This window comes from Neopelma chrysocephalum, unplaced genomic scaffold (genome assembly GCF_003984885.1).
Source record: "Neopelma chrysocephalum unplaced genomic scaffold, ASM398488v2 Primary Assembly neopelma1_166, whole genome shotgun sequence".
Taxonomy (NCBI): domain Eukaryota; kingdom Metazoa; phylum Chordata; class Aves; order Passeriformes; family Pipridae; genus Neopelma; species Neopelma chrysocephalum.
In genome coordinates, this window is record NW_020897828.1 from 1,109,714 (window position 1) to 1,132,189 (window position 22,476).

The following is a 22,476-nucleotide window of genomic DNA, read 5'->3' on the forward strand; positions in this document are numbered from 1 at the left end:
CAGCTATAGCTTGAGGCAAATATAGAAATCTGATTATTCTAAACAATTTAAATACATTTGTTAAAATAAGGTAGCAAAGAAGATCAGGTAGGAAGGTGGAAGGTGTCCCTGCCCATGGCAGGGGGTGGAACTGGATGATCTTTAAGGTCCCTTCCCACCCAAACTGTTCCATGATTCTCTGATGATCAGGTACATCCATAAAACAAATGTGTGCATCATTCCACTGAAGTTCATATAATTTTTCCAGTTGGTTTCAGTTTAGGTTCATTTGTTCTTAGAGTTGTTTTATTCAGTTCTGGTTCAGGCTCAGCAAATCTTGAAAACAAAAATATCCCATCTAACCCTACTCCCTGTCAGTTTGAAGCCATTCCCCCTTGTCCTGTCCCTCCATCCCTTGGAAATTGTCTCTCTCCATCTTTCCTGGAGCTCCTTCAGGTCCTGGAAGGCCAGAATCAGGTCACCCCAAAGCTTCTCTTCTCCAGGCTGAACAATCCCAGCTCTCCCAGCCTTTCCTCCCAGCAGAGCTGCTCCAGCCCTGGGATCCTCTTGGGGCCTCCTCTGGACTCTCTCCAGCAGCTCCATGTCCTTGCTGTGCTGTTCCCCAGGGCTGGAGCAGCTCTGCAGGTGGAGTAAATAAAACCATGTTAAAAAAACAGGCTGTGGACACCAATATTCCACTGAGAAGCCCATTTCCCCTTTAGTTGTGATTTCCTGAAGGAATTCCCATTCCCAAACAGCGCCTAAAATTGTCAGTCTCACCATTTGTCCAAATTTGGGGTGGATTTTTCGAGTGGATGGACACAGCAGGCTCCTGACAATGAGAGGGCTCGGTGCCAAACATTCCAGCCTTTGCTCTGAGGCTTGAACTGTCTCATTTTGATGAAGTCTTCCCAAATAATTCAGTATGAGGTGGATACTCTGTAAAGAAAATTCGTAACTTAGATCAACCAAAAGCAAATCCTGTTACTGGAGAGGGAATTTTCATGAGGGCCTGGAGTGACAGGACAAGGGGGAACAGTTTGGAGTGGAAAGAGGGCAGATTTAGATATTGGGAAAAAATTGTTCCCTGTGAGGGTGGGGAGGCCCTATGATAGAATTCCCAGAGAAGCTGGGGCTGCCCCTGGATCCCTGGAAGTGTCCAAGGCCAGGTTGGACGGGGCTTGGAGCAACCTGGGCTAGTGGAAGGTGTTGGGGGTTGGACCTGGATGATCTTTGAGGTCCCTTCCAACCCAAACCATTCTGAGATTGTTTCTGCAAAACCAACCACCCTGAGGGTGCTGAACTGTCAGTGCAGAGCCTGGATTTGCACACGGATTTGTTGGGATCCCGAGGGTTTGTTTGTGGGATGTCTGTTGCTAAGCAGAGGGGCAGCTACAGCCTGTTCCAACGGGAGCTTTTTCTGGACACGAGGCTCCAGTTCCTAGAAATGAGTAACTGAAGTACCTTGGAAAAAGTTTTCCAAGAAAAACAGGAGATTGTGAAAGTGATGGCAAAAAAAAAATCAACGTGCTCAGAAGCAACTGTACTGTCCAGGATTGTGTTTTGCTTTATTTTGAGCTCTCCTTGGTTGAGGTAAAAAACAAAACATAAAAATCCCTCTTTTACCTGCCCCACACTAACTAATAACAGTAATTAGCTACATGAGGTAAGTGGCTAATATAAGTAATCAAAGTTAAATGCTCCTTTCTCTTTACACTTTCCCTCTTTTCTCTGAATTGTGAGGTGACTTTGATATCTCACTTCTTGTCCCAAAACAAAAGATGCTCCTCATTACAGGAATGTGCACTGGGTTTTGCTGAGTTTTCCATAAGCACTCCAGGAGGAAGGGAGCACAGATGGGTTTCAGTACTGAAGGGATGAGGAGGAATAGGACAGAACCTTCTTCCAGGTACTCCCACCACTGGCAGGGACTCTGTTTTTATTTATTTTAAATTTTTTATTTATTTCAACTTTGTGAAGCTTAAGAAAATGTACATTCAGTTTGCTACCTCTAAACACCAAGGTTAAAAAACTGCAGTGATTTATCCTAGATAATAAAACTAAATATGTAGAACTGTGGAGTCTGTGAAAGGTTTATTCATTCCCTAATTTCTAAATGGTTTTGCATTCCCTGTTTTCGTGGAGAACAGGAATAAAAATGCCAGGAGACAAGTCTTCAAGCTCTGGTCAAGAAAACAATCTCTGGCAATCAGATTAAGAAATCTATAATGGGAACAGTTCCTTGGGTGCCTGTTTGAACCATCTAATGTCTTCTTGGAAAATAGAATCCCACAGACAACCCCAGCATGGTTTGGGTTGGAAAAGACATTAGAGATCATCCAGTGCCACCCCCTTCCACTATCCCAGGTTGCTCCAAGCCCTGTCCAACCTGGCCTTGGACACTTCCAGGGGCATCCACCACTTTTTTGGGCAACCTAAACTTGCCGTGCCCCTTCAGCTGTGCCCTTTAGGCACATTCCTTGCAGCAGAACCAGCTTTCTCCGAGCTGCACAGACTCTGATTTGTTCAGGATTTCAGTTACTTGGGTTGCTAATGAAAAAAAATAAAAGGCAAAAAAAGGCAAAAAAAAAAAAAGCAGGAATCTGTCACCATCCCTACTCCCTCACCAAGCCACGGTTTAAGAGTGAATTAAAGAATTCCCACTTTAAAATGACGCTGGACACTGGAGCTTGCGCTGTAACACCCCCGTGGAGGCTGCACTGGCTGTTTAGAGGGTGATGTGTGAAGAATTAGGTGAGAATAATGACTTGGGAAAGTACTAAAATTCACAGCTAGGCTCCTGCTTTAGAGGTTTACTTCGGGACTTGGGATTCCGCCGATGGACAACTTCTGTTTCCGCTGGAATCACGGGAATTCCCTGTCTGTGGCCACACCTGGGAGGGATTGAAGGGTTTCTCAGCGCTCAAACTGCACCACGCGTATTTCCACGCCGGGCCTTTCTGTGCTTTGGGCTTTTAATGCGAATTCCCTCCCCGCGTATTTTGCAAGGCATTTAATTGCCTTCCTAAATTTATCGGGACAAGTTCCAGGGAACTCTGAGGGCAGAGGCCGGGGGCGTGCCTGGAAATTCAGTGTGATGAATCACGTGTGTGATTAGAGCAGGGATAAGTTCACTACTGGCATATATGAATTCTTGAGACTGTATAGTGTAGTCAGGGGGATAAATTTAAGGGCAGCGAAACCTTGCCCGGGATTCCATTGTCCGACCGTGGGCTCAGGCGCTGCCACGGCCGCCACAGGCGGCACTCGGACTACAACTCCCGTCGGCCCCCGCGGCGCGCGAAGAACGCAGGGCGCCCGCACCGGCGCGCAAAGCACGCCGGGAGCTGTAGTTGTACAAGGAGGACGCAGCGCGTCACCCGGCCCCACCCTCGAGTTGCCATGACAACCGCGCGGTGGGCGGGGTCGGGCGGGAAGCGGCGTCAGCGTCTGGGAAGTGACGAGCCGGGGACCCGGATGTTGGGGGGGGAGAAGGGGGGGACCTCGGTCACGTGCGCGCGCGGGGTCGTCACGTGACCGGGGCGATGGGGACGGCGCTGGACGTGAGGGTGAAGCGGGCCGGGAAGGTCTATCGCGATGGGGTGCGTCTGTCGCGGGCACATCGCGGGTATAGCGCGGGGGGAGAGGGCGTGACCGAGCCACGGGCGTGAGGGTATCGCGACAACGGCGCCCTGCGGGGCATCGGGAGAAGAGTCGACAGTAGGTCAGAGAGGGGATCCTGCCCCTCTGCCCAGCCCTGGGAGGCACATCTGCAGAGCTGGGTCCAGCTCGGGCTCCTCAGCACAGCAGGGACATGGAGCTGCTGGAAGATGATTCTCCTGCAGAGATGCTGAAGGGATGGAGCATCTCTGGGAGCAGGAAAGGCTGAGGGAGCTGGGGCTGTTCAGCCTCCAGAACAGACCCTGAGAGGGGACCTCCCCCAGGTCTGTGGGGTCTGCAGGGAGGGGGCAGAGGATGGACCAGGCTCTGCTCGGGGGGGCCCAACAATGGCACAAGAGGAACGGGCAGGAACTGATGCCCAGGAAGTTCCACCTGGACAGGAGGAAGAACTTCTTTGCTGGGCAGTGACTGAGCCCTGGGCAGATCGTCCAGAGAGGGTGTGGAGTCTCCTCACCGGAGACATTCCCGACCCACCTGGACACGTTCCTGTGTCACCCGCCCCAGGTGGCCCTGCCCGGGTCGGGGGCTTGGACTGGGCGATCTCCAGAAGTCCCTTCCAACCCCAGCCATTCTGGGATTCCGTGTGTGGGATCGCGGCCCGGCTGCGGGTCCCGGCTTCCCGCTGGGAATCTCCCGGGACCATCGGAGAAGGCGGGATTCCTCGGGAAGCGGCGTCGTCCGCCCTCTCCTGTCGGAGCCGTCGCGGTGCCGCAGCTTTCCCTGTGTCCCGGAGCTTTCCCTGTGTCCCGGAGCTTTCCCTGTATCCCAGGGCTTTCCCTGCGTCCCAGATCTTTCTCCCTATATCCCTACCCACAGTTTTCCCAGTACCCCGGCCCGGAGCTTTTTTCTCTCTGTATCCCGGAGCTTTTTTCCCCTGTATCCCGGAGCTTTTTTCTCCTGTATCCCGGAGCTTTTTTCCCCTGTATCCCGGAGTTTTTTTCCCCTGTATCCCGGAGTTTTTCTCCCTGTATCCCGGAGCTTTTTTCCTCTGTATCCCGGAGCTTTTTTCTCCTGTATCCCAGAGTTTTTTCCCCTGTATCCCGGAGCTTTTTTTCCCCCTGTATCCCGGAGCTTTTTTTCCCCCTGTATCCCGGAGCTTTTTTTCCCCCTGTATCCCGGAGCTTTTTTTTCTCCTGTATCCCGGAGCTTTTTTCCCCTGTATCCCGGAGTTTTTTTCCCCTGTATCCCGGAGTTTTTCTCCCTGTATCCCGGAGCTTTTTTCCTCTGTATCCCGGAGCTTTTTTCTCCTGTATCCCGGAGCTTTTTTCCCCTGTATCCCGAAGTTTTTTCCCCTGTATCCCAGAGCTTTTTGCCCTGTGTCCTGGAGCTTTCCCAGTACCTGGAGCTTTCCCAGTACCTGGAGCTTTCCCTGTGTCCCAGAGTTTTCCCTGTGCCCCAGCCCGGAGCTTTCTCTGTGCCCCATCCCAGAGTTTTCCCTATATCCCTTCCCGGAGCTTTTCCTGTTTCCCTGACCAGGCTCTGGGGAATCCAGTGGGGCTCGAAAGGAAGGGGAAGGAAGGACAGGGAAGGAAAGGAAGGAATATTTTTAATTTTTATCACTATTTATCTAGAAATATTTAGTTTTTCAGCAGAAATGTTCAGGTCTTTTTTTTTTCCTGTCCATCCAGCCACGCACTTGTATCATAAAAATCCTTTCCATGCCCCAAAATTCCATTTATTGAACGGTTTTCATGCTGGGAAAACTGGATTTACAGTTTCTCCCTTTGACTTGCTTTATGTCACTTTTAACTGGATATTTTTTTGAATGTGGGAAAGGGATATTTCTTCTGTTTTAAGCTAAAATTAAGATATTTCTGGTCAGTCAATCTGTCAGTTTTGTTTGTTGCTTCCACTTTAACTCCACGTGGAAAGGTTTGTAATTTTTATTCTTTAACTGGGCCTGGAATTTGGAGGTCTGAGGTGAAAACACGGTGATGGAAGAGCTGTGCACCCTGAATACAACATGGATTTTGAATGGGAATATTATAGGGGCAGAAAGGAGGTGCAGATCTCTAATTAGGCATGGAATGTGTGCAGGTTTGGGTGTTTTTTGGGGGGAAATTTGGTATTTTATACTTCAGAAATGGTCATGTTTGCGAACGTGTTGGAAGAGTAAAGTTTCCTCCTAAATTGTGTGTTAACTCTTAAAGTATTTGAACATCTTGGTGATCTTCTGTGCTTTGAGTTGTACTTTTTAGAAGGACAAATATATTGACAGGTTTGTGCTTAGAGGGGGCCCTGGTTTTACACAAAAAAAGGGCAAAGTAGCACTTCTGGAGACCAGACAGAATTGACTTTATTCCCTGTCACAGAGAAACATCATCTACTGGCACAGAAACTCCTTAAGGAAACATTACAGTGTCTTCTTCATCCTTCTTCCCTTTCCCCCACTCTGGTGACCTGTGAAGGTCTTTTGTTTAATCATGGAATGGTTTGGGTTGGAAAGGACCTTAAAGATCATCCAGTGCCACCCCCTGCCATGGGCAGGGACACCTTCCACTAGTCCAGGTTGCTCCAAGTCCCATCCAACCTGGCCTTGGGCAATTCCAGGGATCCAAGGGCAGCCACAGCTTCCCTGGGAATTCTATCCCAGCCCCTCACCACCCTCACAGCCAACAATTCCTTCCCAATATCCCACCCAACCCTGCTCTCTGTCAGTTTGAAGCCATTCCTCCTTGTCCTGTCCCTCCAGCCCTTGGAAATAGTCTCCCTCCATCTTTCCTGGAGCTCCTTCAGGCCCTGCAAGGCCACAATCAGGTCACCTCAAAGCTTCTCCTCTCCAGGCTGAACAATCCCAGCTCTCCCAGCCTTTCCTCCCAGCAGAGCTGCTCCAGCCCTGGGATCCTCTTGGGGCCTCCTCTGGACTCTCTCCAGCAGCTCCATGTCCTTGCTGGGCTGTTCCCCAGGGCTGGAGCAGCTCTGCAGGGGGGTCTCACCTGAGGGGGCAGAGGGGCAGGATTTTGAGCTGTTTTTTCCATTTTTGAAGAAACGTTGAGAGAAAAATTCTTTTTTAACTTCAAGTCATTCTTCTCCTTTCTGCCCCCAGGACGTGCCCCCTTCCCATATGGAAGTGTGTGGGCAGCAGTTCTGGAAGAGGCTGTTGCTGTGTGGTGGGAAACTTCTTTATTAAAGCAGTTCCTGCGTTCAGGATTGTCCTCACTTCTCATAGCTGAGCTGGACTCGTTTTTCACAGCAATAACCTAATTGCTTGTGCTAATTAAGGCCCCTTAGCAGAGCAGAGCCGAATTTAGGTCAGCTTTTCTTCCCTGTCCTTTTGTGCTCGTGCCTCCTGCCCTGGCATTTCCCACTTGCTGCACATCCTCTTTCCAGCCTTGGTCCTGCTGCCGGATGTTCTCCTGCCCCTTTCTTCCTCAAGCACCCCCCTGACCTATTTTTGACATCCTGTACCACCAGGAAAGACAAAAGGCTGCCAAAATTCCAACAGGAGGTCCTGGTTTGAGCTGGTTGGGTGGAGAGAGGGCAGTGGGAATTCTCCCGTGCTCGGAGCAAGCTCTGTCTTGGTGTCTGTTTGCCTGGTGAGAAGATTGTCCCCTAGGAATTTTTCAGGTTGTCCATCACTTGCTGCCCTTTCCAGCTGTGAATTTTTCCATGGAGCTCGGGATTGAAGCAGATTCTCTGGGGCAGGAGAAGGGAAGGACAAACCCTGGGGAATGGGAAGTGAATCGTGTGTTGCTCCCCTGCACTCTCCTGTTTCTCACTGTTAGAACTCCTGAGCTGACACTCTGAGGATGCAGCAAAAGAATATTTTGTGGACAAAACATCCTTCCTGGGTTGAAGTGGCACATTCTTGGGGTCACACAACTCATGCCTTGGATTCAGATACACTTTGAAACTGTTTCTCCATGTTTCTGTGGCAGAGCAACTGTTGATTTATGTATTTTGTTTAAGTCTATTCTGCCCCACTCCTGAGTTGAGTCACACCTTCTTGGCCATCCCTTTTACCATTGTGCCTTCCCTTCCCTCTCCCATGGCTGTCCATCCCACTTTCCATGTGACAATTCCTCCTGGAAGTTTATTCTAACACATGGAATGGAACTTGTCTGTTGCCAACTGACCCAATTATTCATGAGGGTGTTTTTCATCTTCCTGGAGAGGAAGATCTTGAAACTTTGGGAAGAAGTTGAAGCCCTTCTGCAAAGAGGAGGATGATATTTTTAAGGAAAACAAGCCAGAAGTGCAGAGCTCTCTCCTTACATTCCTTTATCATCACTTTGTGTCTCCTGACGAGGTTACACCATTCTTTGGGAACAGTTTCCTCGAGTTTTAAGATCATGCACTGTCTGGCCAACAGCTCTGGAAAAAGTGCATTTAAACAAATGTTTTCATGTTGTCTTCTCTCCCACCAGGAAGTTCTTTCTGGAGTTGTGGTCATCACAAGTAAGGACACAGTCCAGCACCAGGGAATCTCCTTAACCATGGAGGGGTCAGTAAATCTGCAGCTCAGTGCCAAAAGTGTGGGGGTGTTCGAGGCTTTCTACAACTCTGTCAAGGTAAGGCCTGCACAGCTTGATGTTTTCAGCACAAAAACTCTGTCCTTCTTCCCAGAGGAAATCTCTCCTTAGTGGCTCTCAGGTGGTCAAAAGATTTCATGGCACAGAAATGAGGGAAATGAAGGAAATGGAAATGAAGGAAAGCTCAGCATTAGCTGGAGATCCCAGAATCACAGGATGGTTTGGGTTGGAAGGGACCTTAAAGATCACCCAGTTCCCACCCCCTGCCGTGGGCAGGGACACCTTCCACTAGCCCAGGTTGCTCCAAGCCCCGTCCAACCTGACCTTGGACACTTCCAGGAATCCAGGGGCAGCCACAGCTTCTCTGGGCAACCTGTGCCAGGGCCTCCCCACCCTCACAGGGAAGGATTTCTTCCCAATTTCTAATCTAAATCTACTCTCTTTCAGTTTGAAGCCATTTCCTGTGTCCTGTCCCTCCATCCCTTGTCCCCAGTCCCTCTCCATCTCTCCTGGAGCCCCTTTAGACCCTGGAAGGGGCTTTCAGGTCTCCCTGGAGCCTTCTCTTCTCCAGGTGAACCCCCCCAGCTCTCCCACCCTGGCTCCAGAGCAGAGTTGCTCCAGCCCTTAGATCAACTTAGTGGCCTCCTCTGGGCTTGTTCCAACAGCTCCACATCTTTCTCATGTTGGGGAAAACAACAATAAAATTCCAGAGAGAAAAGAAGTGTCACCTCCAAGCAAAACTCCACTTCCCAGAGTGCTGGAGATGCTGCTGTGGAGCTCCCTGGATGTCTTTGGTCATTAGTGTGATGCAGCCATAAAACAGATCACAAATGGTTGTCTTGAGGAAAATATTAATATTTCTTTTCACTGTAAAGAAACATCCCAACACTGTGTGTCGTGAAAGGTACCTGAGATTCTGGAAAACCAGGAATCTGTTAGAGTTTAGTGGATGTTGTTGGTTCTCTGTTTCAACCTAAACCTCCTTATCATTTCTCTTTGCAGCCTATTCAGATTATTAACAGCACTATTGAAATGGTAAAACCAGGGAAGCTTCCCAGTGGCAAGACAGAAATTCCCTTTGAATTCCCACTGCACATGAAGGGGAACAAAGTCCTGTACGAGACATATCATGGTGTGTTTGTCAATATCCAGGTGAGCTTCTCTCCATAAAAATCTGCCCTTTCATCTAAAGCATCTCTTAATCCATGGGAATTGAGGATAAAGTTTGGTGGTGGAAGTTTTCATAGCACAGAGTGCTTTCTCAATTTGAAGACTGAGCCTTCCACACCATTATCCTGTAAACTTTTAAGGAATGATGGCCCAAAGAAGGTGTTTTGTACCTTGTCACAACTCTGACATCCTGTAGCTGATCCCTCCTTGTCTTGGAGACAACTGTGTCCATTCCCTTCCTGCAAAACAGCTGCACAAAAAGTGTGGGTTTGTTCAAAATAAATGTGTAATCTCACCATGAAAACTCAAACCAAAGTGTTGAGAGCTCGTGGCAGCTTCCAAACCAGGGATTGTTTGCTCTCCCATGAGGAATAACATTCCCTGCCCAAATTTGTGCTGCTGACAGAATCTTGTGGAACCACCACAAGTTTGAGATTGGACCTTTTTTGGTTAAAAATTGTAGTGCCATAAGTGGGTTGGTTGGTTTAGGGGGTTTTTTGGGGGGTTGTTTTGGTTTTATTTTTGAGGCAAAGCCTTTCCTCACCCATGTCTTGAAGGTAAATATTGTGTTAGACAGTTAATTCTTTTATTGCAGTCTGGAATTAAAAAACCAACCTAACTACACCACCCCCTGTCAGAAGTAACTAAAAGAAAAAAAATCCCTTGTTTTTTTGTCTTTTTTTTAAGGATTTCCCATCTATTTTTTCAGTTTTGGCTTTCTTCCCCATGGAACATGTGTTGTTTGTGGTGGGTCTGTCAGAAATGGTGCAGAACTGGTTGAGTTGCTTCCCATATCCCAAATAACTTGCTGTGATCAGCAGCAGTTGGTTTAAGGTGCTCTTTAATGGGGAATATTTGGTTTGTCCTGTCATTCCCTCTCTCCTCTGTGTAGCTTCTCTTGACAAGCTGGGGGATAAAATGCAATTTAAAAAATGAATAATTCAGATTTCAGCCAAACTTTTGAGTCCTGCTCTCCTGAAGAGGAAAATGTAACACTGAGGTGCTGGTTAAGAGACACTTCCTAAACCTCTGTGCAAGGCCTGAGCAGTTTAATTAAGCCTCTCTTTTTTGATTTAGGGATTAGTTGTGGGTTCAAGTCTGTTCTCATGCAGAGACCTTTTAATTATCCACTGATGGGGAAGTTTGGGGCCATGAAGGAGAAGTGAGGAAGCCAAATCCCTGCTCTGAGGGCACCTCTTTTTGCCAATTCCTCATCTGGAAAGAAGGAATTCAAACCAAACCGCAACAAAACCCCCCATCCCAACAAATTCCCTGTCCTGTGAGGACACTCAGAGGCTTTGTTAGAGATGCTGAAGTGTGGGATTACTGGGATAACTATTTTCAGCTGCTGGTTTATGGCTCCCATTTTTAGGGGAGGAATTTGGCAGCAAATTAACCTCATTGCCTGATTTCACTGCAAACTTTAAGCTCAGCTGTGTGGTTAAAGACAGTTCCCCATTAAACACCCACAGAACTGTTACCACTTAAGCTCAACCCTTGCAATAAATTTAAAATTAGGGGGGCTGTGAATACATTGTGTCAATAATCCCTTATCCAGAGGAGAGGGGGTTAAAAACAATTCCATGATCACCCCGAGCTGGAGGTAACAGCAGCAACATTCTGCACAGGGGCAACAAAAGGATGAAAAGGTGAAAGAGGGAGAATAAATCTGAACTGGAGAGAGAATAAATCTGAATTAAAGCTCTTCTTTTCCCTGTGTCATCCCATTCCCACCAGTACACCCTGAGGTGTGACATGAGACGGTCTCTGCTGGCGAAGGACCTGACCAAGACCTGTGAATTCATTGTCCACTCCCTGGTAAGTGAGATTTGGGGGTGTTTTTCTCCACTTTAAGTGAAGTTTAGGAGGTTAGAAAACCAAGTAAACCCGTGGAATTTGTAGTAGTGATATGTGGGATCATCAAAGTGTAAAATCAGGGAATATCCTGAGTTAGGAAAGACACAACAGGATCATCAAATCCAGCTCTTGGCTCTGCACAGGACACTGAGAGAGAGCACTGTCCAAAATACCTGAGTGAAGGAAGCAAACCCCAAAACAAACCCACCCCAAAGAGCTGAGCTGACAGTTCTGATGAGAACAACCCTTTTCTTTTGATTCTAAAGGAAATAGGACAAAGAGGATTTGGATTTTCAGATGGTTTTACACTGCCCTGAGTTTATTCTCTTATTCATCCTCTCAGTTCAGGAACAATGGGGGGGTTGGATAAATATGATGTCATTCTTCTGAACACTGTTTCAAATTATCTCAGGAGTTCTCAGCCAAAGGTTTGAGGCCCCCACAGTGCCTGTCCTAGAAATGGGGGGTTTGGTGGGGAAGAGAAAAATTCCTGATTTCTGTCCTTCAGAGGAGTAGTTATGATTTAGAGCCCTGACTCCAACATCGAAGCTGGCACTGCATCAGGTTGGAAATCCCAGGATCAAGGCTGGAAGAGACCTTCAGGAACATCCAGTCCTACCAGAATCACCCCTAATCCATGACCCCAAGGACCACATCCTGGAACACTTCCAGAATCAGCCACTCCACCACCCCCCTGGGACATTTATTCCAAGGCCTGACCACTCTGGCAGGGAAAAATTGTCCCTAATACCTAATCCTTGTAGGATGAGGTCTGAACTGTCTCCCAGGAAATGTTTTGCTGGTTGTTTGAAGTTCCTGTATCAGATTTGGGTCTGGTTTATGTTGATTTGTGCCTGTCCAGAGCAGCTCAGGACAGTACAGACCTAATTAAACACCTCTTGTTCCATATAAAACTTGCTGGAACATCCTGTTTGTATCATTCCTTTGAACTTCAACAGGACAGTGAATATAAGAATCTTTTGTTTTACTCATGACTAGTGGTGGAAATATGTTATTTTAGCTCTGTAATGCCTTTCTAAAAGATTTAGTTTGGTGTTATAAACAAGTTTATGGTAAGATTTCATTATTTCCTAAAATACATTATGCTACATTTTATTGGTCCATTATTACATTATAAGTGAGCCACACTTGTCAAAACAGTGAAAAATTACATATCCTGCAGTTTTCCTGGTTTTATTTCTTGTTCCCACTACAGCACTTCTGAGATCACAAGTCAGTAAATCATGGATCTCTCAGTCAGGGTGAATTAATGAGGTTTTACTGAACATATAATTCTCACTGTCAGTGCTCAATGCACCATTTCCCTTAAGCTTCTCCTCTGCCAGAATTTGTCATTTTGGGCCAACACAGCCAATCTTTTGCTAATCTCTTCCATCTTGCAGCTGGGCAGCAGCAGCTATTTGGAATTCTCAAGGAGTGAGGGCAGATCCTAACAAAGAATTCCAGTCCAGCCCACTGGTGGTGGATAAGGAGAGGGAGGCAGAGTTTATGCAACTCATTGGCCCTGCCCAAATTTAATAATGAAAGGAAACATTTCCAGGGACGTGTAAAATGAAATTATTTATAAGTTAAAAAACGTGGAATTTAATTTTTTTTCCCCTCTAACACACTGTATGCTTTAGATAGGGAGTGTATTCCTGCTTTTCCAGCTGGTTTGGAGCAGCCAAGTGTTGTGTTTTTTAATCTTCTCTGGATGTTTTGGGGATCAGAGCTCCCAGTTTTAACTCTCTCCTTCCTTGCAGTCACAGAAGGGGAAGCTGCTGCCCAGCCCTGTGGACTTCACAATCACTCCTGAAACCCTGCAAAATGTTAAAGAGGTAAAAGGATTTTCTGTTCTTTTATTTTAAATGGAATGTTTGTGTGATTCTGAGTGAGAGCAGGGCAATGATTAAATGCTGCCCTGCAGATAATCAGCTCTTTTTACCCCCTTCTTTCTCACTTTTCTAAGCAATAAAGTGATTCTGCCTCATCTTTCACGTCATTGTGACCAATTCAAGGTGGAATTTTGTTCAGTAACCATTGGATATTTGTATCCTTTTCCTGAGTGAAAGGAGGCAGTGGAACCAGGGAAAACATTTTATACCATGGATGGCCAAAAGCCCTTAAAAATGTGTATTTTGGTCCTTGGTTGTGCCATTTTTTTACATCCTCACATGGCTTTGGGAAGCCTGCAGGAGGGCAGGATTAGGTGGGATATTGGGAAGAAATTCTTGACTGTGAGGGTGGTGAGGGGCTGGGATAGAATTCCCAGAGAAGCTGTGGCTGCCCTTGGATCCCTGGAAGTGTCCAAGGCCAGACTGGATGGGGCTTGGAGCAACCTGGGCTGGTGGAAGGTGTCCCTGCCCATGGCAGGGGGTGGCACTGGATGATCTTTAAGGTCTCTCCCAACCCAAACCATTCTGGGATTCTATTCCTGCCAATCTCCCTCCTTCACCAGGAGGTTCCAACTCCTGGATGAATTTTAATAGCCAAGAGCTGTCAGTTCATCCCAGGAAAAGTCCATCCCTTGGGCTGATGGAATGGGCAGGAAGGATGCATGGCAAGGGAGAGGATTGTAGAGATGCCCTAATGCAGATGGATAAGGATACAGATTGAAAAAAAATTATTGAAGCTAATTTCTGAACTCCTGAGTTCTTAACCTTGGAACTTTGGGGCATCTCCTGCACATTTGGATAATTCTCTGTAGGGTGGTTTTTTTCCTCCGTCTGCTCTTCCAACAGTGTCTCTTCCTTAAGAGTTGGCCTGGGGTGATCCTCGTGGGTCCCTTCCAGCTCAGAATATCCTTGTGATTCCATCTTTTCCAGAGAGCCTCCCTCCCCAAATTCCTGATCAGGGGGCACCTCAATTCCACCAACTGTGTGATCACCCAGCCCCTGACGGGGGAGCTGGTGGTGGAAAGCGCCGAGGCCGCCGTGAAGAGCATCGAGCTGCAGCTGGTCAGAGTGGAGACCTGTGGTGAGTATCCCTGGAAAACATATGGAACAGCCCACAGGAATTACCTCCTGTGCTTGTTCAGCTTCAATATGGAATATTGTGACAAGCCAGAGAGCATTAAAAAGACCTTCAAAACCACGGTTTGTGCTTCGGATGGAATTTAATTAATTCCAGTTCATTTAAATAACTCCGTTGATCCTTAACTTGCAGCTCAAAAGTTTTTTCCCCCAATCCCAGTGTATCTTTGCTGCTTCCTCTCACCTCTTCCCCTTTCCCTGCTCTCCCTGTGCCTCTGCTCCTTGCCCAGGCTGTGCTGAAGGTTATGCCAGGGACGCCACGGAGATCCAGAACATCCAGATCGCCGACGGCGACGTCTGCAGGGGCCTCCCCATCCCCATCTACATGGTGTTCCCCAGGCTCTTCACCTGCCCCACCCTGGAAACAACCAACTTCAAAGTTGGTGAGTGTGTGGCACTTGATGCTCTGGAGGCATTTTTTTTTTTCCAGCAGGGATGAGTTTCTAGTTTTCCTTCAGCTTCTGGCAGGTAACGGGATAAATCCGGCGCTGCGGGAAGGACCAGGGACATCCTGGTCCTGGAAACACCTCCTGGTGTTTCCCTGGAGAGGCTTCCTGAAGGGGATTTCACAGATTGAGAAAATACAGCCCAAATATTTCCAATAGAAAAAAATTGAGCAACCATTAAACTACTTCTGACTGACAGAATTCCATGATAAAGGGACAGGAGAAACAGTGGAATGCAGGTCATTTTTTTCCCCCTGCTAAAAGTTGCACATAATTAAACACTTGAATAATAATCCAAGAATAAAATTCCCTCTTTTCCTCAGCAGTGAGAACCCCTCTTTCCAATTCCTCTTTGTTTTGTTTCCTGGAAGCAGGAAGGTTGGTCTGGGTGTGACTTTGCTTTTCTTGACCTACACCACCTGCTCCTCCCCGCTGACTGTGGCCAAAATCCAGCATTTTTCTTAAGAAAATGAGGATTTTCCTCACTTGCTCAAACAATTACTGCAAGAATCACTTGGCTGGTTTGGATTTCTTCCCTCCATCCTTTTGGAATCTTGGTACAGAATCTGTGTGCAGTGATTTTCCCCAAAATAATATTCTTACTTATTTTTTGCCATTTTTAGCTCTCGAATAGCAATTTAAATTGTTTGTGTGGGAGCTACTTTTATTTATAAGAAGTATCTTAATATAGTTACAAAGACTCTAATAAAAGGCCAGTTATTTTCAGTTTATTTTGATTTCTGCTTCCCTTCATTTATTAGCTCTGCTTGGCTTTGTCTTGTCTCTATTTGGGATTGATTATTGATCTGATGTTGGATTTTGGCTTTGAATGACACCACATAGTATCTAAAGAGTAGATTTTCTTCTGGAATTTTTGTTCCATACTTGGCAGATCTGTTGTATTCCAGTTTCATTTCCCGAGGCTGTTAAATGCTGGCAACAAGGCAGGAATCTCTCCTGGGATTCTCCCACTTCCATGTTTCTAAACAGCACTTTTAAGTGTCTTTTCCAAAACATTTTGCTCCTTGATGTGTGAACTCTGTTGTCCAAAAGACTTTGAGTCGCTTTTTATCACTGACAACTGAATCCAGAGGAATCCCAAAGATTAGAACAAGGCAGGAAATCTCTAGGAATGGTCCAAGGTGTGGGATCAGGTTCTGCCTGGCAGGATCCAGGTTCACATGGAATCCTCCCTTTTCTTTTCCCCTTCTCCCAGAGTTTGAGGTGAACATCGTGGTCCTCCTGCACGACGACCATCTCATCACTGAGAACTTCCCACTGAAGCTCTGCAGGATGTAAAGGACTTCCTGGAAAAGGCCCAAATTCTTCAGAGGAGAAGTGAAACTTTATCCCTGCCTGACTCCAGCTGGAGCCTCCTCACTCCCCGTGGGTCCTTCTTGTGCTTTCAGTTCTCTGCTCATCTTTCCCAGAGAGCCCACCTGGACTTCCCAATCCAGGCAGCCTTGGCAGGTCTCCTTCTGCCTTCAACAACCATTTTATCCCAACTTTTCCTCAGGCAAATCCTGAAGGAAATGATTTTGCAGCTTTCTACAACTGATGTAAGTACGTAGGAAGTTTCTCTCCTTATTTAATTCCATCATATTTGGTCCAAAATCCTTTGAAGACCCCTCAAACCTGCTGAATCCTGTTTGGCAGGGCATGGGAATTGTGATATAATGATAAATAGGGTCTTTGAAGGGGTAAAAAAAATGGTGCTACAACCCTGGGAGGTGCTGCTGTGGGATCAGTGTGAAAGAAGTGAAGTAACACTGAGGAAATTTTGGTCAAATTGGGAACATGAGTCTGTGTTGGAGGAATAAATTCACCTGTTTGTAACTGTGCAGCTTAAAGGAACTTTATAGGCAAGAAAGAACCTTCCCAACACAAACAGGTTGTGGATTTTGGGGTTGTTTTAATGGAACAGCCACGAGTTGATTTTAATTGTGAATTTTTCCATGAATCTTCCCTGTGGGGGTAGAGGCAGGCTCAGTTATAAAGTATTATGGGAACTGGAAGTGTAAAGGGGAGCTCTTGAAAAGGCAGAGTTAAGAAAAGTGCCCAAAGTCATTTCCTTTGGCTTTATCCAGCAGCTTTGCCAAGCAGGACAGTGGAATTCCAGGGGTGGCCCTGGTGTTTTAGGGAGCAATAGCTGGAATTTTATTTCAGTCTCTTACTGAGGGGGAAAAAAGTGCTATTTAATAAAACTTCACACTTTTCCCTAAGAGCAGGGGATGGTACAGGGTGATTTTTGGGAAGTGGAAGCCACTCTGTAGCCCCGGAGCAGCTCTTCCACCTTCTGTTGTCCTAAGGGATGTGGGAAGAGGAGCCCCAGCACCTGGATTAGGGAGGCTGCAACCCCCTAAAAATACTGGAAGCTGAAAAGGAGGCAAGTGCTGGAATTCCTCAGGCTCCAAGGTGCTTCAGCTCCATGGAATTATTTACTCACCCAGAACTCAAGACTTAGCAGAAATATGACACAAACCCCAACCCTGCATGAGCTGCAGCAGTAATTTTAATTTCTTATTCAAGTGCCAATTCATACACTGATTAATCACAGAGTAGTTTAAAACTTCAGCTGGAGGATATTTATCACTGGGGGGAACAAGTGATCCCTAGAATTAGCTAATGAGCTCATAATCCAGTTAATGCTGCCTGGATTCAGACAACAGCCACATTTGATTTTCAGTTTGAGGTTTTCAGTCTCCACTCCTCATTTTTTGGCTCTTGGAGGCAAATGTGACAGTGCTGAAGGTGCTCTGGCAAGCTCAGACTCTGAAGGCAGTGGGAAAACCATTCTTGGAGCTGTTTATATTCTGCCCCTCACTGGTGACCAATTCCTGCACAAAATACAGATGTTGCTTCAGCTAAAAAAAAATCTTGTCATTCTCATTTAAACAGATCAGCTCTTCAACAGTGGGGGGAAATTCAAACCCTATTTTGAGGGTTTGAATTAAAGAATCCATTAAAGAATGGATCCACTGTATTCCAGCTCCATTCACGTGAACACTTTAAAATTCTTGCTTCAATAAATTACTAAAAGTCAGTATTTAAACAATTTGAATTTATGCAGAGAGAGGAGCTGCAGGGATGAACTGCACTCAAAAGGGCCTGACTGGAATCCTGCAGTTCAACTGGAATTGTTGATGCCAGAGGAAGGGAATATCTTGGCTCTTCCAATTCTGCATTTGGGTATCCTGCTTGTTTGATATTGGAATTTGGTTGCAGTGTGGAATAAACCCGAGGGAAAGCTCCCTCTTCACAGGAATTATGCTCTGGCCTTTCAGATAAAATAGATTTGCTACTTTCAATTAAATAAAAAAAAATAAAGGCCAGTTTTGTGTGCTGCCAGCCCTGAACCACATCAGCTTCCCACATTTAGGCAGCAACCAGGAAAAGTGCTGGATCTTGGAGTCTGGGCCTTAATGCCAAGTGTTAAATCCCGACTCAGCCTGAGCTCTGTCACCACTGCCAATAAAATAAATAAAAATAAAACCAGGGGCCTGGTGCTGTCCCTCAGCTCTGGGGTTACTCTGCAGCCATTTTGCATCTGATTATTATGATTATCATGATTATTATTATTATAAAGTGTTGAAATAAAAGCCAGGACTAGGTGCACTTGTTCCATGCAGGGAGCTCAGGGAAGTCTTCAGGAAGGAGGGCGTGGACACGGCAGATGGGGCAGGTGCTGGAATGTTCCTTGAGCCACGTTCTGATGCACTGCAAGGGCAGGGAGAGAGGGAGGAGGCAAAGGCTGGGGTTAGAAAAATGTTCTCCAGTTCTAATCCATTTATTCTGCAAGAAGAAACCAGCAGTAAAGAAATAAGGCAAAGGGGAAAAGCCACAGACAGGAACATGGAGTTACTCTAACATAATCCTGACTTTTTTTACTCCATGAAGTGGCAAATGTAGGGATAGCCCAGTCCATAACTGCTGCAAGCAATCCAGATTTATTCTCTGAAGGATCACTTAAAATTCACTCTGATGAATTATCACTTTACTTTAAAAAAACCCTAAAGCTTCCTGACACAGTAAAACCGGCTCTTAGGGCGAGTCTGGGGTACAAAGGCTGGGAAAAAGCAAATTGTGCCCATTTGTTTAAGCACTGAGGGGTAAATGGAGAGTTCAGAAAACAAGAAAACAAGCCCAGAACTTACTTCTCTGTGAAAATGATGCCCACACTCCAGTTCACACGAGTCTCTGCTCAGCTCATCGTGACAGATCGTGCAGGGATCCTCACTGGAGGCCTGCACATGGAATGCTCAGTTATTGGAAAGCCAGCAGCAATTAATCAGCAAAATTCCACTAAGTCAATTAGTTTACTAACTTTAACCAGGTCTATTTAAGCTTTTGTACACAAAATAAATGAGCCAGTTATTTTTTTTTCCCCAGCAATACCCCGATTGTTTCGTGTCTTGGACGGAGCACATGGCAACAAGGAGAACTTACTGCATTGTCCTTCTTTTTCCATTTAGCTTTAGGTGTTGCTCCAACATTCCCCCAGGGCTGGAGGTTTGGCTGAGATGGGTTTTTATTTGAGGTGTTTTTAGGTGCAGGTCCTGCTCTGGAGGGACTGGGGGCATTTCCTTCTGCAGCCACTTCCTGACTCCGTGTTCTGGTCGGGGCTGGTGGAGCAGAGACTCTCCCTGCTGAAGTTGGTGCCTGAACAGACAAAGAAAGGAATTTGGAGTGAGTTTGTATTTAGAGCTGGACAGCAAAGGACACTTTGTGTTGTTTGGGGCTGTGCTGCTCTGTTCCCTCTGTCAGAAGATTCCCAGGAAGAGGCAGCAGCTCCACCCCCTCATACCTGGCTCTGCTGGTCCAGGATCAGCTCCGTCACTCGGTTCAGAACCTCATCGAAGCTCAGACCTGACAGTGTGTTCCTATTTCTTCTTTGTACCTCTCTTATAAAACCAGTGAAATCTGAACTGCAGGGACAGGAAAAACAAGGATCAATGACTGGTAACACGACACTGGAGGCTCCATGTTTGATTCCCACCAGAAGAGCCTTAAAAACACCAACTTCTCCCACAAACTGGAGCAGGAGGTGCCTGTTCCAGGAACTCTCAGTAACCAGGATCTGCCTTAATTGTAAAAAACCCTAAACAATAATCAGAATCACAGAGTGGTTGGGTTGGAAGGGACCTTTAAGATCATCCCATTCCAACCCCCTGCCATGGGCAGGGACATCTTCCACTAGACCAGGTTGCTCCAGCCTGGCCTTGGACACTTCCAGGGATCCAGGGGCAACCTGTGCTGTGCCAGGGCCTCCCCACCCTCACAGCCAAGAATTCCTTCCCAATATCCCATCTAACCCTGCCCTCTGTCAGTTTGAACCATTCCCCCTTGTCCTGTCACTCCAGGCCCTTGGAAACAGAACCAAACCAGTCCCTGTTGTACATTACACCCATTAAAACATTCCACTCATTCCAACCAATACCTGCTGTAGTTTGGGAATATACTCTGGAGCCGTGCAATAATATTTTCCAGTGCTTTTGGAAGCTTTTTGTTGTTTGGAAGTGCAGGAGGCCTTGGCTGCAGAGCTGAGGCATCCTGGTGGTTCTGGGTTGGCTGATTGTCACTTCCAGAAATCCCTGATGGGTGAGATGACGGGAGTTTATTGGAATATGATCCCTCTGGAGGTTGGGGATGTGTTTTCACGGATCCACCACTTGCAGAACAAGCCTCAGCAGTGGCTGGTGCTGCCTTAGCTCCAGGCTGGGTTTGAAAGGATGGTTGTGTTGGACCTTGACCTTCAGGACTGGAAAATGCAGGGAGTGAACTGGGATGTGCAGGTGCCAAGGAATAGGTGACAATGGCTGGGTCACTGACCAAAGGTCTGGCTGGGATTGTCTAGGAAACAAAACACATTTCACAGGAAAAAGTGACTAAAACAAATCTGGGTTAAACTCTGGAGCATTTGCAGCTTGAATTATGACACATTTGGTGTGCCAAGGTCTCAATTTATCCTTAAGATCAGTGCAGTTGTTTGACCTCAAGACTATTTTCTTTCAGGTTTCTCTTCTAAAAGGTTATTCTGGTCTTACTGCAGAAAAAAAAACAGATTCCAAAGGCAGAACAAGAGGCTCAAAAGTTGCTCTTTCCCAACCTGGAAATTGGGGGTGATTAAGTTATGGACATATTCTGTGACAATAAGTAGAAAGGAGATACCTAAAAATAAGTGAGGAAGGAATAGTATGTAGGGAAAAAGGAGTGGAATTATTATCTCTAGAAGTCTAGAGAAAGTGTAGTAATAATCTCAAATTTACAGTATTAGAACAGAGTCCTGAATCTAAATTATACCCAGAACAAACAAGAGAAAAAATCTAAATTATACCCAGAACAAACAAGAGAAAACCCCCTGATTTTCTGCAGAGAGAAAACACATGTAAAATATAAAAAGGACCATCACAAGGTTAAGAAGAAACTGCCATGATTTGAGCAAAGCATCTGTGGAACTGTTGGCCCATGAGAAAACGTCTTTGAGCAGGATTTCCCTGGGCTGTGCTCATTCCAGAGGCAGTTCCAGAAGTGGCTGGACTCCAGATGTGGCTGGAAGTTGATTTTGGTGTTTGTTATCACTCACAGGTGTTGGTGTAACAATGTCTTCAGGAGGAATTTCCTCCTGGAAAGGGTGTTCAGGCCTTGGCAGGGGCTGCCCAGGGAGGTTTGGAGTGCCCATCCCTGGAGGTGCCCAAGGAAGGCCTGGATGTGGCACTCAGTGCTCTGGGCTGGGGGACAAGGTGGGCATCGGGCACAGGGGGGACTGGATGACCTTGGAGGGCTTTTCCAGCCTCAGGGATTCTGGGATTCTGTGCAATGGGGCTTATCCTGATGGATTTTGGAGCTGTTCAACCTGGAGAAGAAAAGGCTCCAGGGAGACCTCAGAGCCCCTTCCAGGGCCTAAAGGGGCTCCAAGAGAGCTGGAGAGGGACTTGGGACAAAGACCTGGGTGACAAGACAAGAGGGAATGGCCTTAAGCTAAAAGAGGGCAGGGTTAGATGGGATATTGGGAAGAAATTCTTGGATGTGAGGGTGGGGAGGCCCTGGCCCAGGTTGCCCAGAGAAGCTGTGGCTGCCCCTGGATCCCTGGAAGTGTCCAAGGCCAGGTTGGAGCAACCTGGGCTGGTGGAAGGTGTCCCTGCTATGGCAGGGGGTCAGAATGAGATGATCTTTAAGGTCCTTTCCAACCCAAAGCTTCTGTGATTCCACGATTTTGCTTCTACAGGAAAACCAGGATGTGCAAAACCATCAGTGCAGCACCTTCAGTTCAACTTTAAAACAGCTTAAAAACCTCTCAAAGCAAACTGAAAGAACTTAAAACTGCCATGAAAGGTGAGATACTCACCAGGACACTGGGAGGAGAGGGAATATCCATAATTTCCACCTTAGTGAGGGAAATCTGGGCACCACTTTTCACCAGCTCAATTTTCTCCTCATACTCAGCCTGCAGAGGAAAAACAAACCATCATCCTCCACCTCAGCTTGAATTAAGAGATCCCTCTTCATTTCACATTTACACTTTACATTTGAACTTTTCCAGAGAGTTTTTTAAAGAAGTTCCACGAATTTCTAAAGAAATCTAAAAGAACCAAGAGATCAGACTTGTTAATGTGGGATCCAATTTTGAAACACGTGGATAAAGGACAGGGGGTTTTTGCCTTTGTAAAATTGAAGATATTCACTGTAAATTTATTTAAATAACCTGGACTTAAAACTGTGTCTTTCTTTTGTAATTAAAAAAAAAATAAATTCCAGGTCAGTACTCGGTGTTTTAAAAAAAGGAATGCAAAGTTATTTCAGGTATTTATTCTGTTTTAATTTCCCAAATTCAACTTTAAG

At 46.4% G+C, this 22,476-nt stretch overlaps 2 protein-coding genes and 1 long non-coding RNA gene across 8 annotated transcripts in view; 2 read left to right on the top strand and 1 right to left on the bottom strand.

Annotated features, from left to right (window-relative positions):
• Positions 1 to 103: 103 nt before the first annotated feature.
• Positions 104 to 22,370, top strand: LOC113976517. The gene is made up of 2 exons (XR_003537103.1): positions 104 to 146; positions 21,814 to 22,370. It is a non-coding gene; the product is annotated as an uncharacterized LOC113976517 (long non-coding RNA).
• Positions 3,485 to 17,951, top strand: VPS26C (VPS26 endosomal protein sorting factor C). 2 transcript variants are annotated; one of them, XM_027701758.1, is made up of 8 exons: positions 3,485 to 3,581; positions 8,028 to 8,171; positions 9,135 to 9,284; positions 11,040 to 11,120; positions 12,923 to 12,997; positions 13,985 to 14,135; positions 14,422 to 14,574; positions 15,854 to 17,951. In XM_027701758.1, the coding sequence occupies exons 1-8, from the start codon at positions 3,525 to 3,527 to the stop codon at positions 15,934 to 15,936; spliced, it is 894 nt and encodes a 297-aa protein (XP_027557559.1). In that variant the 5' UTR covers positions 3,485 to 3,524; the 3' UTR covers positions 15,937 to 17,951. The 2 variants fall into 2 exon arrangements, with proteins under 2 accessions (XP_027557559.1, XP_027557558.1); XM_027701757.1 differs by lacking the exon at positions 3,485 to 3,581 and having other exon boundaries at positions 7,752 to 8,171.
• The window catches only part of TTC3 (tetratricopeptide repeat domain 3), a 48,674-nt gene continuing 43,329 nt past the window's right edge, over positions 17,132 to 22,476 (bottom strand). For 4 of the 5 annotated variants that reach the window (XM_027701742.1, XM_027701740.1, XM_027701741.1 and 1 more), the window contains 5 exons: positions 21,983 to 22,081; positions 20,075 to 20,487; positions 19,442 to 19,562; positions 19,084 to 19,296; positions 18,235 to 18,881 (listed from right to left, as the gene is read on the bottom strand). In XM_027701742.1, coding sequence (XP_027557543.1) covers positions 18,648 to 18,881; positions 19,084 to 19,296; positions 19,442 to 19,562; positions 20,075 to 20,487; positions 21,983 to 22,081 — 1,080 coding nt within the window. In that variant the 3' untranslated portion in view covers positions 18,235 to 18,647. Of the gene's footprint in view, positions 18,882 to 19,083; positions 19,297 to 19,441; positions 19,563 to 20,074; positions 20,488 to 21,982; positions 22,082 to 22,476 lie in introns of all 5 variants that reach the window. The other variant, XM_027701743.1, reaches the window with a different exon arrangement.